The sequence below is a fragment of the Branchiostoma lanceolatum genome, chromosome 1 (genome assembly GCF_035083965.1).
Source record: "Branchiostoma lanceolatum isolate klBraLanc5 chromosome 1, klBraLanc5.hap2, whole genome shotgun sequence".
Taxonomy (NCBI): domain Eukaryota; kingdom Metazoa; phylum Chordata; class Leptocardii; order Amphioxiformes; family Branchiostomatidae; genus Branchiostoma; species Branchiostoma lanceolatum.
The window spans coordinates 34,861,940-34,879,348 of record NC_089722.1 but is presented as its reverse complement, the minus strand read 5'-3'; the positions used below and the strand labels follow the sequence as shown (position 1 = coordinate 34,879,348).

The 17,409-nt window shown below is 43.1% G+C and overlaps 1 protein-coding gene and 1 long non-coding RNA gene across 3 annotated transcripts; both read left to right on the top strand.

Moving 5' to 3' along the window:
- The first annotated feature begins 224 nt into the window (after positions 1-224).
- LOC136427562 (uncharacterized) lies at positions 225-17,401 on the top strand. 2 transcript variants are annotated; one of them, XM_066416535.1, is made up of 6 exons: positions 225-330; positions 7,646-8,192; positions 11,889-11,960; positions 13,172-13,359; positions 15,402-15,495; positions 16,709-17,401. In XM_066416535.1, the coding sequence occupies exons 2-6, from the start codon at positions 7,654-7,656 to the stop codon at positions 16,977-16,979; spliced, it is 1,164 nt and encodes a 387-aa protein (XP_066272632.1). In that variant the 5' UTR covers positions 225-330; positions 7,646-7,653; the 3' UTR covers positions 16,980-17,401. The 2 variants fall into 2 exon arrangements, with proteins under 2 accessions (XP_066272632.1, XP_066272625.1); XM_066416528.1 differs by lacking the exon at positions 225-330 and adding an exon at positions 802-1,071.
- Positions 8,200-11,879, top strand: LOC136427646 (uncharacterized). Its single transcript, XR_010754489.1, has 2 exons — positions 8,200-8,559; positions 9,114-11,879. It is a non-coding gene; the product is annotated as an uncharacterized lncRNA (long non-coding RNA).
- Positions 17,402-17,409: the final 8 nt, after the last annotated feature.

Here is a 17,409-nt window from a genome sequence, read left to right as displayed (position 1 = left end):
TTCGTTCTAAGAGAGCTGGCATAGATTCTAGGTTTTTCGAATCGGTTATTGAATTGGTTGCTATGTTCTGTCTATTCCCTCTAATCGAAGGCTGAATCGGCGGCAAAATCCAATCGAGGGCTGGATCGAAGGCTGTGAATCGAAGGCCGAATCGAGGGCTAGCTTCAGGTTGGTGAAAAAGGAGAGCGCGGCTTGCGTAGTTTGCGCATACGGATCAAAACGTACCTATAAGCTGTTGCAACTTTGTCTTTATATCTAGCGTTAGCTAGACTACTTAATGATCCACAGTATGGAGACAAAACAGCACACTGGCTGCGGCCGGACCCGCAGGTAACTTAAATCAAGGTTAAATTGATAGTGCCGTTGTTCTGTCAGGTTATCTGATCATCATGATCATCCAACACGGCGCCCGCGCGTGACGTAACATTGCGACGTAACGTTAGCGGTTTTCGAACGTTCCGTGAAAACGAAGAATATATAACGTTACTAGTGTCACAAAGATGAAGGAAAAACCCATCAGGGGGTATTTGGCCACTGTACCATCGGCTTCCCCGAGAAAAAATGCAAGCAAACATTCAAGAATCACTTCAGAGGCGTTTAGGTGCCTGCACTGAATTTTGTTTAGTTCCTGTAAATAATGTCAATATTCAAAGTAGTTTGTTCATAAATGGAAGCCAACAAACTTGTCCAATTAATTCAAATAGCATATAGCTTTACGGTTAGAGTATTAGATTTTCATTCGTAATTTATGAGACAACGTTTGGCTTCACTTGAACAGCTCAACTGGCAGTACAATACCTTTACATCGAACACCCGTAAATTATACACATTGGGTTGCGTTGTGAGGAACGATCTACGTGCTGGCGTGTTTTCCGTCTGCCGCACACCAGTAATTTGGTACATCGTGTCAGACTTAATCTGTAACTACAGCACACCTGCAGTGTACGGTAGAGAGGCAGGGATGTTCTTGATGCGCTCGTAGAGGCCAAGGAGGGACAGCTGTGTTCCCCGTGATATGGTGCTTTCGTGCGCCCCCCTCCCACCCCAGCGTCTGATGTCAACAGAATCTAAGTGCGTATCACTGCATATCATTCAGTTATATACATTACTGCGGTACTTATAGAAATACTAGGCAAAGATACCCGGGTCACGGGTGCCTCACTGGGCGCCGAGCAATGAACGCGTGAACAAAGTGGCGTCGTCACTGGACGTCCAGCACCAAAGAAAGTTCATCACTAGCCGTGGCGACTAACGAAGGGAGTTTTTGCTTGATATTGCATATACTTTCCCTTCTTAGTCGTGGGACAGTACACGATTTGACTTCTACTCGAGCGACGCCGGCCTTCAAACTTGCACGCCGGGCCCGATTCTTGTTGTCCCTGAACTCCTAACACCCTTACCTGCGACGCCGGTCACTAAAACGACGCCGGAAACCCCATGTTAATCCACAACAGGGCTTGATGCGGCAGAAGTCAATGGAAAACAACATCGGGTCCGCCATTTTTGGTCTAAATTTTGAAGGAGAGGAACGTCATCGCTACTTCGCGCTTGTACAGCCTGATTGGTCAAGCCCAGTCATGTGAGTAAACGCACCAATCAGGCTGTACAAGCGCTGACGTAGCGATGACGTTCCTCTCCTTCAAAATTTAGACCAAAAATGGCGGACCCGATGTTGTTTTCCATTGACTTCTGCCGCATCAAGCCCTGTTGTGGATTAACATGGGGTTTCCGGCGTCGTTTTAGTGACCGGCGTCGCAGGTAAGGGTGTTAGGAGTTCAGGGAGAACAAGAATCGGGCCCGGCGTGCAAGTTTGAAGGCTGGCGTCGCTCGAGTAGAAGTCAAATCGTGTACTGCCCCACGACTAAGAAGGGAAAGTATATGTAATATCAAGCAAAAACTCCCTTTGTTAGTCGCCACGGCTAGTTCATCACTAGAAATCCAGTGACGAACAGCTTTATTCCAGTAATGCAGCCCCCTCGGTGCTGGAATTCCAGCACTGAATCTTGCCTCGGTGCTCGGTTTCCAGAAATGAACTCCGCTCATCACTCGGCTTCTAGTGACGATCTCCGCTCGTCACTCGGGTGCCAGACAAGTAGACTGGTTCAAAGGTCATTCATCACTGGTTACCCAGTACGGAGGTCACTCGTCGCTAGATAACCAGTAACGAAAGTCCCGCGGTCACGGGTTCCGCGCTGGATTTACCAGTGATGAGTGACCCTCTAGTGCTGGAAGCCGAGTGATGACATTATTTCGTTAGTGGCCTTCCAGTGATCACATCCTATTATCACTGGAATGTTCCAGTGCTAACTATTGGACAATATTTTGAGTCGATACCGTTACGGCAAACTACAGTAAGACAAAGCCGGGAACCTTTATACCCTATGATTTTTTAATGATTGATTTGTCAGTGTTATGTACTTTTGTGTGACACGAACAGTTATTTATTGAAGTATCTGGATATATTTTATTCACTAGTTTGACAGTTTGTAGTACATTTCACGGCACGAAAAACGATATTTAAGCATGCACGCCCCATGTCTCATTTGACTCGTAAGCATACGCAAGCTTACGGCAGCGAGCACGGAAATTGTTGGTGACGAATGTTCGGTACACGTCGTCTGTCACCGGCATGCGGGGCCTGACGTGTTCTTGAGGGCGCCGTAGATGCTGATAATCCATCGCGGGTACTCTCATCTCTCGGTTTCTAGTGATAATTCGGGGATTTCCAGTAACGAAGTCGCGTCATTGCTGGACGCCCACAGATGACAAAACTTCATCACTGGAAGTCTAGCGATGAAGGCACCTTCGGTGCTGGACACCGAGTGATTACTAAGGAACCCGTGACCCCGGTACTTTTGCAAATACTAGTAGCAAGAATTTATTTTGGCTCGTGTAAATTAAGAAAAAGTACCGAAGGAACGTGTTCCTTTCTCAGCACTTTGGTGTCCAGAGCTGAAGAGTAGAGTAGAGAGAGTCCTCGGTCAGGTAACTAACGTTAGTACTAGTAGTAGGATGTATTTCCAGGGGGGATAGATAAGGGCCGAGGCGTCCGACAGGAAAGAAAGGGTATCAAGGAGTTCCCCATGCAGACCCCAAACACCGACGATCCAATAGTTACCTTGAATATTCACCTTGAAGAGGGCCTGCATGGGGGGGTCCCAACAACGCTCTACGCTAAATTCGGAGGGCCGGCTACGTAATACGCTAAATTCAGAAAAGCCTCCCTATGCTCTACGCTAAATTATGGAGTGGTCGGCAACGCTCTACGTAAAATTAAAACGGCCGATTACGCTACGTAAAAGGGGCATGCAGGCCCTCCTTGAAGTTCAGCCAGTAGGTACCCTTTCGAGTAATGAGGCTGTGCCTAGTTTAGTGCTAGTAGTGGGCATGGTAGTTTCTTTTACGCTTCTCTTTTCTCCTTCCTTCCTTCCTTCCTTCCTTCCTTCCTTCCTTCCTTCCTTCCTTCCTTCCTTCCTTCCTTCCTTCCTTCCTTTCTTCCTTCCTTCCTTCCTTCCTTCCTTCCTTCCTTCCTTCCTTTCTTGCTCATATCACGATATGAGCGGAATAACTAGAAAAAATTGGTAAACTCTTAAGATTTTCTTAGTAATTTTTATTCATAATTGCATAGACAATGTATCCAGGGCGTGACATAGGGTGCGTGCCCCATGTACACAGCATATTAGACCCGTTTTAGGCATACCGTTTCCAGGGTAAGCTGAAAAAACGGTACCCGTATAGGTACCTGTATAGGTCACCTGGTATTCCCCTTTTGGGGCCCCAACAATCCAACATGCACTGGGAAGTTGTGCCTTGTAGCGTAATACTTCAGTAGGAATATACATCAATTTACCGTTGAACTTTGTCAATCCTGAGTTTACCATGGAATGTTTATTTATTTATTTATTTCACTTCTGTTATGTTGCCAACAATGCTGAATTTACCATTAAGAATGCATACCCTCAATTGCAGCCAGGCAGGACAGCAAGCATGTTTTTGACCTTGGCGGATAGACAATCAAAGGCGCACAGGGCTAGACAACAAATCAAAGTGACGCTTTCAAACTTGAAACGGAGCTTGACGTCTGGCAATGTATGTTAGTTGCATTATGGCAGACTACTAGCCGTGGCGACTAACGAAGGGAGTTTTTGCTTGATATTACATATAAGAAGGGATAGTATATGTAATATCAAGCAAAAACTCCCTTCGTTGGTCGCCACGGCTAGCAGACTACATCAGCTGCATTTCAGTCTCGTCCGTGTGCTTGTTGGCACCTAATTTTCCAGCACAAACAACAAAAGGATGCTCAATTTTGTGCTAAATTACAATTTTCTTCCAAATAGGTTCTATTTCCAGCAGGCATGATACAATAGAAATAACAAGAGCAAGAGTCCGTAGGACACAATTCTCCGTGAAGTATTTATAGTGTGTACATTGTGGGCGCATCGGCTTTTTAGCGAATGCCCACAAACGCCCACTCTGGCGAAGTGCGCTGCACGAATCTAATTTTTTTGCTCGAAATATATTCAGGTTGTGCTCCCATTAATTAATCCTGAGTTTCAAGTCAATCCATCAATCCGAAGTTAAATAAAGCGAACTTGAACATTCTTACCTGGCTTTTTAGTGAATGCCCAGCAAAAAAAGGCTTTTTAGCGAATGCCCACTATATCAGCCAAAAAATCGGCCATCGTGACACGGGCGCTAAATCTAACACCATAAACATGTTCAACAAGTTGTCCCCTGAATTTGTACACAGTTTCCGCGCTGTACACACCTGTAAAGTCACTTTATTTTACAAATTACACGGCGTGGGAATCCACGGCCCCGGACGTAAAATCCAATATAGTGGCTTATTTGCATATTTGGGACAGGTTACCAGCGGCCTCTACCCCGTATACCTGCCTTCTTCTTCTTTGGATTAGGTAGCCAACATCAACTTGTTGATGAATCTGCTACACTTGGCTGATTCGAGATGGAGGTTCGCCAGGCCTCCATCCGGGTGATTTGTAGTGAATTACCAACTCCAGACAGAAGAATTTGGACCATCGCACACAGGGGCATGCCCCTACTCTTTTTCGAAAGATGTGGTGGGTTCTTTAACGTGCGCGGGGTGTGGCTCTCCCCAAACACGGGACCTCCATTTAACGTCCTATCCGAGGGACGTCCCCAACTCTAGAAGAGCTAGGTACTCATTTACACCTGAGTGAAGTGAGGGAATTTGTGTTTAGTGCCTTTCCCAAGGGCACAACGTCCGGGCGCATATTTAGACATGTCTGGGGGCAGCTCGGATTCGAACTGGGGTCCCCTTGTTTGACAATCGGATGTTCTATCCATTACGCCACACGACGACACACGGGCCGTGCCGTGTATTTCGTAAAAAAAGTGACTTTACAGGCGTGTACAGCACGGAAACCGAGTACACATCCAGGGGACAACTTGTTGAACATGTTTATGGTGTTAGATTTAGCGCCCGTGTCACGATGGCCGATATTTTGGCTGATATATTTGGCATTCGCTAAAAAGCCATTTTTTGCTGGGCATTCGCTAAAAAGCCAGGTAAGAATGTTCAAATTCGCTTTATTTAACTTCGGATCGATGGATTGACTTGAAACTCAGGATTAATTAATGGGAGCACAACCTGAACATATTCCGAGCAAAAAAAATTAGATTCGTGCAGCGCGGACTTCGCCAGAGTGGGCGTTTGTGGGCATTCGCTAAAAAGCCTGTCCCCATTGTGGGTACTACTAGTACTGTAGTACTGTAGTAAGGTGTTTGTTAATTTCCTTTGCTAGTGACCTGCTAGTTGTAAAATAAATGCATGAAATGGATCTTGATATAAGGTGTGAAATCACAGACCCTGATTTACTTCTAGGAATTTCTATCCTGCTTTATTTTGTTGTATTGGCAATCAATTGTCTAGAGTTGAGCCATCATACTGGATGATTGTTAATGATGGCCCCGGCCTTTAATGGTTTCGTCCATTGTATGTCATCTTCATTATGAAACACTATTTCTCGATTAGAACTGCCAGTCCTATCATCTTGTGATACTTTACCAGGGGGCAAACTAATTTGATCCAAGGCCGTAAACCCACACCCTGAGTGGGCTAAGCTGTCTGGGCGGGCGGGCATTACTCCTATTGCACCGTAGAACTATCGGGGAGCCCCCGATGGTATGATTTCCAGGCTAACCTGGAAGTGACTTCTGGCGGCCCCGCGGGCACTTTTCTGAGGGACATATCTCAACAATCTTTCATCCGCTGCGTAAACTTTTACATTGTCACAGCCTCGGTATTACAAACTACAATTGTGGTAAGTTTGAAGGTCCAGAGATTTCCCATTTTCACAAGGCGATCTTGAAATTAAAAATCGCTGTGCCTAAAAGTGCACCGCCCCGACCTGTGGGCACATATGCGCGCTGCGACTAGACACCATACTTATACACAAACAGGAGGTCACTCTACACTATGTTCGCAGCTAGAACTCACAATTCCCGTTGCCGCATTGGTATGTAACTTGGCGTATCGTTTGCTAGGTTGCGTGTGGTGATGCACGTTGTCTTATTTTACAATGTAACAGTGACTATACGATCACAGCAAGTAGCTAAAGAATCTACGTTATATCTGCTTTCGACATTGGGCGACAGCGGACTGGCTTGAACTTAGTTTAAGCATGGTCTCTATGGGAGGGCAGTCCCACTTGCGCATCAAAATAGAGGTGCAATTACGATATTGAATTGACGATAAAAGCAGTTACGGTGTAAGAAAAACATCGTGCATTACCACGCTCAACCTTGCAAACGATATGCCAAGTTACACACCAGTTAATGCAACGACAGGAACATGAGTTCTAGCTGCGAACGTGCAAACAAAAGTATTTCCAATACTCCCGTCAGGAGATTATCCTCCTTCCCGGAGTAAAAATGCCCCTCAGAAAAGTAGACTCGTCCATTGCCATGGTAACAGGAATAAGTACATACCACAGTTTGCATTCAGAAAATGCACAATTATGTATCGTTTTGACATTTTTGCTTCAGCGCTAATTGTTGATTTTTTATGACTATTTTTCATATTTATTTAATGTTGAGCATATTTACCCTAACATTACATGATCTTGTAAAAAAAATTGCCAACAACTTCACAACTTGCACTTAGCTATCCCACAAAATAAAGGCACTTTCCAGTTGGAAGCGTACGACCGCACCACTCAACACCCAGGACCGTGCATGTCCGACCTACTGTGCGGCTGCCAAACTTTACCTGCTAATTTCTCCAGCTACAGACAAGCTTTCATCAGATTGACGCTTGAGATCAGTTGGGCTGGCTAAAAGGGACTTTCCCACTGCTATAAGTATAATAGACAGTGTCACATGTTCATGCAGCCATTTACTTTTTGGGGTAGGTACTCGTTTAGGGTACTGTAAATGCAGACATGTTTGCGGTGGTTTTATGTTCGTGGTTTCTGCTGAATTTTTTGCCCTCCTACCCCCTTATCTACTATTATCTCAAAAGTGAACTTAAAACCACCACGAACACTCCATCATCTCCCTACCATGAAATTAAAACCATGCAAACATAAATGCATTTTACAGTACCCACTCTGAGTAACACATGAATGAGACCTTAACATCAACATATTTCTTGTTGCAGGATTGGTTATGGCAGACCCTCAGGCCCAACCACTAGGAGTAGGAGCACAGGTTGTGCCAGTGCAGATGCTGTTTAGACAGAACCAACTGGAAACAGGGCTGGGAGGTGCTCAGGACGAGTACAACAGGAGAGCTCAGCAAGGCATGCAGTTCAGACTGCCAGGGGCAGGGGGCATGCAGGGTAGTGTGCAATACAGACCCCAGCTTCAGTATCAGGAACACTTTTCTTGCCAACATGCTGCTTGGAATGCAATGACCACTTCTGGTCCAGAAGAATCTTTCATGAGTATATCTGGAGAACCCAGTATAGAGCAGAACGCACATGGGAACAGTTCTCAATGGGAGCAACAGGCCTGCTTGAATCCACTGCAATCTAGAATTCCACAGAATGGGAAAAGTGGCTGGAATGTCCGTAGCCAGGAGTGTAGAAGATTTCCACACACTGTGTTTGGGGCAGCTGCAGCTAGAAATGGATCATACTCAGGAACATTTGGAGCACTTCCTGCACCTCATCACAAGCAGTACCGGGGTGCTACTGCAGACAGGAGGTGGGTCCACAACTCTGTAGTCATGTTAGTCCAGCAGGGCTTAAAATGCTTTTTTTCCATTCCCTGCAATATTGAAAATTGTCTGAATTTTTACATGCAATTTAGACATTCTGTAAAGAACTTCTTGACCTTTGTCATCATCCCAGGATGATAAATCCTACAAATCAATACTCAGACTCTGAGTTCAGCACCCCATACCTTTTGCAAATGCAAACTCATTACAAAACAAATGGTATGCCAAGAAGTCTCTTAGCATTAATATGAATTCATCATCTCCTTTTTCCATATCACATGTACCATATTTTCTCGATTAAAATACACACTTTTCAAAATCATCTGAAAAAATCATTGGACGAAAGCAACTTAGGCCCAATTTACACTTGTTCAATAAATAGTACTACACATGGTAGTTTACTACTGTAGTAGACTTCAAATTCGCGTCCACTTTACACTCAACACAGGAAGCCTTGCAGGACACCCCATTGTTCCTGATTGTCACGAAACTGTAGTGACCTATTGTGACCTTTGAAAAATCGCGGGAGGGAATTTCAGCATGTTTCATATTTGTGAAAAGGTAGGGGTTTTATCTGATGCAAAATGCTAAGGAAAAGGGCCTGACAGCTCGGTTTTACTGAGAAATGGCCCGAAATGGAAAACGCGATCAGTTCGAATCACGTCAGATCGAACATGGTTGTTGGCTTCGAAGTGAAGTCTACTACCACTGTACTACAGTTTCGCTTTACACCCAGTTCGAAGTCTTGCAGAACCTCCGCCGAAGTGTAGTACTACTACCCCCGAGGTTGTAGTAGACTTCTGCAGTAGTTTTCTTTTTACACCCAGATAAAAGCTGTAGTTTTCTACAGTAGTAGACTACCATGTGTAGTACTACAGTTAAAAGGACAAGTGTAAATTGGGCCTTAGTCAGACAGCAGTGGCGTTTACATTGTTTTTCTAAGGTCAGTTTTCTACACTTAGGCCCAATTTACACTTGTTCTTTTAACTGTAGTACTACACATGGTACTGGTAGTCTACTACTGTAGTAGACTACAGCTTTTTTCTGGGTGTAAAAAGAAAACTACTGCAGAAGTCTACTACAACCTCGGGGGTAGTAGTACTACACTTCGGTGGAGGTTCTGCGAGACTTCGAACCGGGTGTGAAGAGAAACTGTAGTACAAAGGTAGTAGACTACACTTCGAAGGCAACAACCATGTTCGATCTGACGTAATTCGAACTGATCGTGCGTTCCATTTCGGGTCATTCTTAAGTTTTCTCAGTAAAACCGAGCTGTCAGGCCCTTTTCCTTGGTATTTCGCATCAGATAAAACCCCTACCTTTTCACAAATAAAAAACATGCTGAAATTTCCTCCCACGGTTTTTCAAAGGTCACAATAGGTCACTACAGTTTCATGACAATCAGGAACAGTGGGCGTCCTGCCAGGCTTCCTGTAGTTGAGTGTAAAGTGGAGGCGAATCTGAAGTCTGCTACAGTAGTAGACTACCATGTGTAGTACTACAGTTTCATTGAATAAGTGTAAATCGGGCCTAAGTCTTGGAGGCCCAATGTAAATCTATATAAAGGCTGGATAATGTGAACTATAGGCTTCAGTGTGCTGCTGGCAGCCGTGCAGTGCACATCAGTGGAGGCCTGCAGCTGGCTGAGACAGTTTACCAGTTACTCTTCAACTTTTGTTTGAAATAACAACAGATATCAGAAATTAAAGTATGGCTTCACATCAAGATGGACAATAGCCCAGAAATAAAGTAATGACAACAATAGCTTATGATTTAGTTTGAGACATTGGCTGGCAGTTATGTGTACATTTCTACAGAGGCCCAGTCTATACTGGTTTCTTACACTACAAGTAGACACCAAAATTACAAGTCATATTTCTAGACACACAACTGCCAAAGCTAATGTGGGAAAGACATTTTCAAGTTGGAAATGTAGATACAGTATGTTACAGTATGCTGCCTGCTAACGAGAGAATGTGTAAGTTTTGTACAATGAACGCAGTGGAAAATGAAATACATTTTATTTGCCAATGTCCTCTATATGACGCCGAAAGAAACGAATTATATAAAACAGCTTCCGTTAATTCCCCTAGCTTTCACCATTTGACTAACTTATAAAAATCAATCTTACTACTAAAATCAACCAACCCACTTACGATACAAAACGTGGGTCTTTTCATTTTCCACTGCCTTCAAAAAAGAAGTCAAACCCAACCATAGTCAACCTTAGTTAACATAGAACTTTCACAGTAGACTAGATAACTATGTCGATTCCCATGTATATCCATGTATTTGTTTGTCTGCAATTAGCCTTCGGGCATGAACTTGCAATAAAGTTATTATTATTATTATAATGACACTACATTGACAGAGTTGATTTGAAAATTTGAACAAGGCCGATTTTCCAAAACCTGAAAGTTGATGATAGTATAGTCTTGATCATCCAAGGGATCTTATCTGATTGAAACCTCCTTGGATTATGTAACTTTCTTGCAGTTATCTGAGCCATGATGCATGGTTTGATAATGTTCCCATGAAAACCAGTACAACGTTGTTTTTTTTACTTTCTTTACCAGTATTATGGTAATCAATCCTTTCCCATTGTTCTGGGCTGGCAGACGCTGTAATCCTTTTATGAATTTATTTGGTTATGGGGGTCAATCCACCATTCAAGCTGCTGGACATGTCACAGTAGGAACAATCCTTAATTACTTGCCCAGGGCAAGTTTTCCGCAGGTTTAAGTAGTGTTTTGTAAAGCTTTATTTCTTGAGTTATGTGTATGACAGTTGTTTGACTGTTTTGTACAAGTCATATATTTTGCAACATGAGCCGCCACACTACGCATGATTCTCAATTCAGCGCCACCATTATTACTATTCCTTTTCTAATCGGTCCAGAAAACGGTTCGCTGATTTTTTTCTTTAGGTCCTTCTTTTTTTGACCGGTCCAGCAAGTACATGATTGTTTATTGGGGAATAACTATTGTAACAATGTGGTATAGGTCCAGGCACCTAACAGCTTTGTTAGAACTGCAGGGGCTGATTTGGTATGAGACTTTGAAAGGTGATATAACTCGGGAAAGGATTGATTGATTGTCTTGATTTTTGGTATGTAGGTTGCCTAAATGATGTTTTACCAAGGTGGTTTTACATAGTTAACTGCTAATTATCAATTGATGGGACAGAACAAGCACATTATAAGTAGCCTCTACCAGGCTCCGCGGATCGCTGGGAAAATAGTAGAAATTGGCCAAATAGAGTGAATTGTGTGCCAAGGGTTACAGTCAGCTATGCAGAGAAGGTCAATAGGCGACCCACATCTAGTTTCTACTATTTTCCCAGGGATCCGCGGGGCCTGGTAGAGATCCGTGAGATAGTGGAATGATCAAATAGAATTTGTCAGAATTGCGTTGGATGACAGTATGAGTCCCCATTACATCATGTAGCAAATTTGTGATTTGCCATACATACTATATAGCGAGTACATGTAGCCTGCAAGTTCTTTCTTTAAATCTTCACCTGCAATCTATGATCTTTTAATGCAAATTACATAATCAGTACAGATCATTACTATCATATATCTGTAGATATCATGACTGCCATAACTTGATGGATATTGTACCGCTGTGTCCTGTTCGTGAAATGTTGACAACTTTTGTCCTACCATGGCCCCGGTGCCCTAGAGTTCCCAGTACTGGAAGCGGGGCATCCTCCCGACATAGGAGAAGGAAGAGACCAAGTGCGGAGGATGAGGGGTGAGCTTCACTGCTGTTTTTACCTTTGCCAAGAAGGCTATGTTATCGGTGCTGTTTGTGGATGTGTGCTGTGTTTATATATGCCTGTGTCTGTTCGCAGTGTTACTCAAGAAGTTGTAGATGGATCTGTATATTTGGTAAGTGGGTTGGTGTTGTTCAATGGTGGGCCTCTAAATGGCTTTTCTTGGACGACGGCGTCCAAACGTTTTCAGACGGTTTCTTTTTCACAGAGGCCCTACCCACACTAATCTCCAATCTGCATGTGCATGTTTTTGTGGGGCTTAAACACCATGTGTGGGTCAATCTGGCTCCACAGCCTTCCTACGGTGGTACGGATCATAGAATTAGGCAAAAGGGGAATGATTGGCCAGGAGAGTCACAAAAAGGCTAGCATTCCTCCCCTCCAGCAGATCATATGTAATTCAAAATTTACGTTTCTTTGCCATGCCGATTTTAGCATTGAAAAATTGTGAAATTAACAGGAAAAAATCCGCTAAATGTCACTCGACAATGAAAATCTGGACTCACCTTTTTGCATAAGTTTATGTAGCTGGAACTAAATGTCATTGGAGCAAGCTCGTAAACAAAGAGCGCGCCTGGTACGGATACGTACCCTGCCTTCCCCACTGAATTCTGCCTTCCCCATAGAGCTTAGTTTGCAGAATGGACCTTGGCTGCGAGAAATTGTCGGAATATGTCGCCAAATGTCTTCTTTCTACCTGCATGGTGCCAGCTCGGTATTTCCATGTTTAATCCTATCAGTGAATCTATTACAGTATACCACGGTTACTGATGCAAAGTAAAAATGGATGTAGAAAATTTTACACTGATGCTAAATGTTCTCAAGTCACCTGTCAAAAACTGTGAAAACATGTGACATTTGTAACTGAGGAAGATAGGAATGTTGATGGTGCAAAAAAGGACCTAATTTGCATAATCAATCAGAAACAGTTATCATTACATACATTGTACTGATGAATGATTGCAATTTCAAACTTTTGGCATCCGGAAGTTTTAATGTCATGTGAATGTGAATGTCATTGAATATAAATTATGCTAATGAGGACCTCATTTGCATGATTGAATATAAAAATGCTAGAATAGCCTTCTTCGTTAAGATAAGATTGTCATACTTTAAGTGGAGAAGATGATCAACATTACTGATGATTTATGCAAATGAGTTTCCTGATACCATGTTTCTCTCATATTAGACCTTCTTCTAAGATGTTCCTTAGTGAGGAGAAAATGGCTGCTCATCTAAACAAGCTGTCCATCAGCAATGACCACACCTATGTTGGCATGGCGAGGAAATCTACTACACAGGATAAGAACCATGTTGTTATCGAGGATCTTAGTGATGACAGCAGCGATGAGTGTGCCAGCTCATCAGATAGTGACGGTGAGGGAAAATTAACCAGAAAAATTTCAATAGCAAATGTAGCAGTCTATACTGGAGTGACACATTTAGAATGAAACATTAGCCCACAGCAAGTAAATCTTATGGATGACATCCTCTGCAGACTCCAAATTTAGTGCAGGTGGGCAAAAAAAAAAAGATATCCACTTGAATACCATAAAGCATGTAAGAAAATTGAAACGATAAAACATGGTATTTTATCCCTTTATTCAATAAAACAATAACTAACTCTGATGTCAACATTAGAATCATTATGAATTTAGATCCCGGTTTGTCTAGCAGATCAGGAACGCAGAGACAAGGTTTCCTGTATACTGGGCACGGGAGTCTCATTAGTCATAAGGCAGACTGACTGTGACTAAATAATGCTGGCTCTGCTCACTTCGTCTCAACCGAAATTCTCTCCGCTATTGCTGGCCTGACTGTCTGCATGAATTTCCGTCTTTTTATTCTGTCTTCAACAGACAGATAACTAGACAATGGTCTACTCAAACCGCATAACATTAGCTACTTCCTCTGGCCCTGTTATCGGATTTGTTAGTACATCACTTCATTCAAGAAAAACACATCGGATTACACGTTGTTGATGATAATGGCACAGACTAATTCTAATTACAAGTTTTGTATGAGGGCTGCAATGTGTCCTCCTGTAAGTTGGTGACGAGGAGCAATCTTATTACTGTTTACATACACAATAATTGTGCAACACATTTGTACCAATTTTTCACCATTCCTACATGTGCAAGCGCCGTTTTACGACATCTAGGACGTTTTTGCAATGGAACTGACAGACGTTTGAAACACATTGGCCCGATTTCGGTATATTGACCATTGGCAAATTTCTTGTTTTTTTTAGTTTCAAAATCAGGCGAAAATAAATGCGCGTGCTGATGTCATCCATAAAATCTACTTGCTGTAGCCTTACATAGATAACTACAAATGTCTGCTAGTAATAATCCTACCATATTTTCTCAAAAAGATAAAATTTGTATTTTTTAAACTTTTCTTCAATGTCATCACAAGTCATTGCCAATGTCGGGGTGTTTACTTTATTTGAGGTTATTGCCAGGACAAATTGTAAGAGGACCTCAAAGCCTTGTTCAAACAAACCAGGAACAACAGCTGTGGTGCAATAATGCATAGCTCATCAATACCTAATTTTGTAACTAACCCAGTGGAGTAAACAAGAGAATCCTTAATTAATCTAAGCAAGGGCATTATGTAGAAATCTGGGTAATTTAAGCAAAGTTACCCGGAGACAAGAGAAGGAACACCATAAATATGGATTTATCCAGTTCAAAATTTGTTCAAGATGAGTGGAGAAGGGATGCATACTTTGAGTTTTTCATTTTATGTTTCAGCTTTGCAACTAGCCAAAATTCAGGGGTGCATACTTTGATTGGGGTGCATACTTTTGATGAGAAAATATGGTAGGTTAGTCTCTACAAGATCCGTTGAGAGACTGTTGAGTTGAAAATGTTGTAGAAATTGGCCATAGATAGACTTTTGGTAGGGTGTCTCACACCCCCATGAAACTCCTTATGGGCCGTACCCGGAAATATGGGCCGTACCCGGTAAAAATATGGGCCGTACCCGGAAATATGGGCCGTACCCAGAAATATGGGCTGTACCCGGTAAAATTATGGGCCGTACCCGGAAATATGGGCCGTACCCTGTAACTATGGGCCGGACCCAATGGTGGACATCGCCCCGCCACAGTGCGTAGTCGCGTGAAAGTCGCGTCTAGATACCCTGTACTGCAACGATACACAATCACGCATAGCCTATGCTCTGGCAAACATTCCTGGCCACCTCTCTGCCGAGTGGCGTTGTACAAATCGCCCTCAATTTCGAGAACACTCACGCAAGCTGTGGCGAGATGCCGTCTGTACGACTGTAGTGCTCATCTGCATATCTTTTATCGGGTACGGCCAATATTTCCGGGTACGGCCCATATTTTTACCAAATACGGCCCATATTTCCGGGTATCAGACCAGACACATAGATTTCCTCCTATACTGCAGTTGGCTCCACCATCCAGATCAGCCCGGAATTGCAGCAGGGGATGCAGCAGGTTGCAGGGGAGAGGCTGCTGCCAGAGGGCCTGTTTGAACGGCTGTAAGTTGGACCACTGCTTTTGCTTGCATAAAAAAAAACTGCTAAACATTTTTTATAGTTCCACTTGTAGCTGGTATAAAATACAAGTCTTACAGCAAGTGGCTTCATTAATCTTCCCAAGAAGGGTATATTGTCAGTGCTGTCTACATGTTTGTGGACAACATAACTCAATTTGAGGATAGATCTTTATATTTCATATGCATGTAGGTAGCTGTTGGCAAAAAGGACAATTTCAGTCATTTCTATGTTACTGCAGTAGAAAGTTTTGCTCTGGACATTCTAGGGAATGTACGATATTTAGTGCGGAGAGGCCCGGTTGTCAGTATTTTTCGTGGCCTTCACCCCAGGTCAAAAAAAAATTCCTTGGCCCTTCCCTCCTATCAACTCTTGAAAAATATTCAAGATGGCAAGAAGAGCACTGTGCATGGCCTACTGATAGAAGGTGTCTGTCCTCCTCTTGAAAGAAAATACATTGTGTACCCTGGTTCACAACTTCGTTGCCCACACAGAGGCACCGTCCTGCGGCTGTCAAAGCCTATACTCACCTGCCCTTCTCTCCATGGGCTGTAGGCCCCAGCTCCGCGGACTCAATCAATAGCGAAATTCTTCCCCGCTGAGCAGTTGCGTAAGACATCCCGACCGATAGTTACATCAAGCCAAGTGCCTGAGTCAAGGGAATTAGCAGAAAATTAGGTTGCTTGAAATGATGCTCGGTGCCTTTCGGATTATTTCGGCATCCGCCCACCCGCTTTTGCTGATATCCCAGTATATACATATATTAGTACAAACACTACTTTTGCTGATATTCCGGTATATGTACGGTATATGTATAGTACAAACACTCCCTCCTAGGCCTACAGCCTCTGTTCTCTCCCGGTATGGCACCATCTGGTTTCACCTCTTTCCCATCATGAAGAAGTTTTGTTTATAAGAAACAGGAGTTCAGAGTTCAGACTTGCAAATCACATAATGTACCATGTAACCAACATTGTATCGAGATATTATGTTTCAGATCCCTAGATGTACCATAACTGGGAGTTGATCAGGAAAATCCTTACTGAACAGCCTTTGAAACTTCCACCGTCCACACCACCTACAGTATTTCCTGCAAAAAGCCAAGAAATTGTCTTAGCTAAAGAAAGGTCCCGCCTGATTGCTGTTAGAATAAGAGCTGTACCTGATTGTCATGTTCCATAATGCTTTGTTTGCTCAGAAACCGACCCTGCATGGATGTTGTGCTATGGAAGCCACCAGGGGATTTTGTAAGAAGTGTCATCATCAGTGCCAGTTCACCAAAGCAACACAGTACCCCAACAGCCGTCCACTTAGAACCCCTGCTACTCACTCGGGACAGCCCCTCCCCTTCTCCTGTCACCTGTAACCATGGTGTAACAGGAGGGATGATTGACACCAAAGTCGTGGATCATGCTTCACAGCCTACTGTCACCATGTTTGACTCTGTAGATGATGACATGGAGTTGTAGAGGAACAAATTTCGTGACACAACCTGAGGTTGCCATAGAGCCATATACAATGTATATAAATGTCATGTAAAATGATATTGCTATGTATAATTTGCCTTACATGTCAGCTTACATGTTCATGTATCTGCTGGGAGCCCTTTGTTGACAGTAAGATGTTGACAGAAATGAGGAAATTGTTGCCTGTTGTGATGTCCCCACTTCTTTCAGAGGCAATGCTTAAATATTATTCAGGGTGTACTTATTAATAAGCAAGCTATCTTCTTGCTAGGACAGTTTGATATGCAAAGAATATCTTTACTCCTTGCAAACATATTAACTGCACTTGTGGGCATGCTAATCTGTGTCTCCTTAGAATGGATTGTCACCTCAAAGCTTTGACATTTTTGTAAAATTACTGAATTAATAAATGGATAACTCAACAAGGCTGGTC

What these genes read in the sequence shown, in the direction of transcription:
- LOC136427562 (XM_066416535.1), top strand. Translation starts at nt 7,654, where the DNA reads ATGGCAGACCCTCAGGCCCAACCACTAGGAGTAGGAGCACAGGTTGTG. An exon ending in CCAAGTGCGGAGGATGAGGG is followed by an intron (nt 11,961 to 13,171) that starts GTGAGCTTCACT and finishes CTCTCATATTAG; the next exon opens with ACCTTCTTCTAAGATGTTCC. An exon ending in CAGCTCATCAGATAGTGACG is followed by an intron (nt 13,360 to 15,401) that starts GTGAGGGAAAAT and finishes CCTATACTGCAG; the next exon opens with TTGGCTCCACCATCCAGATC.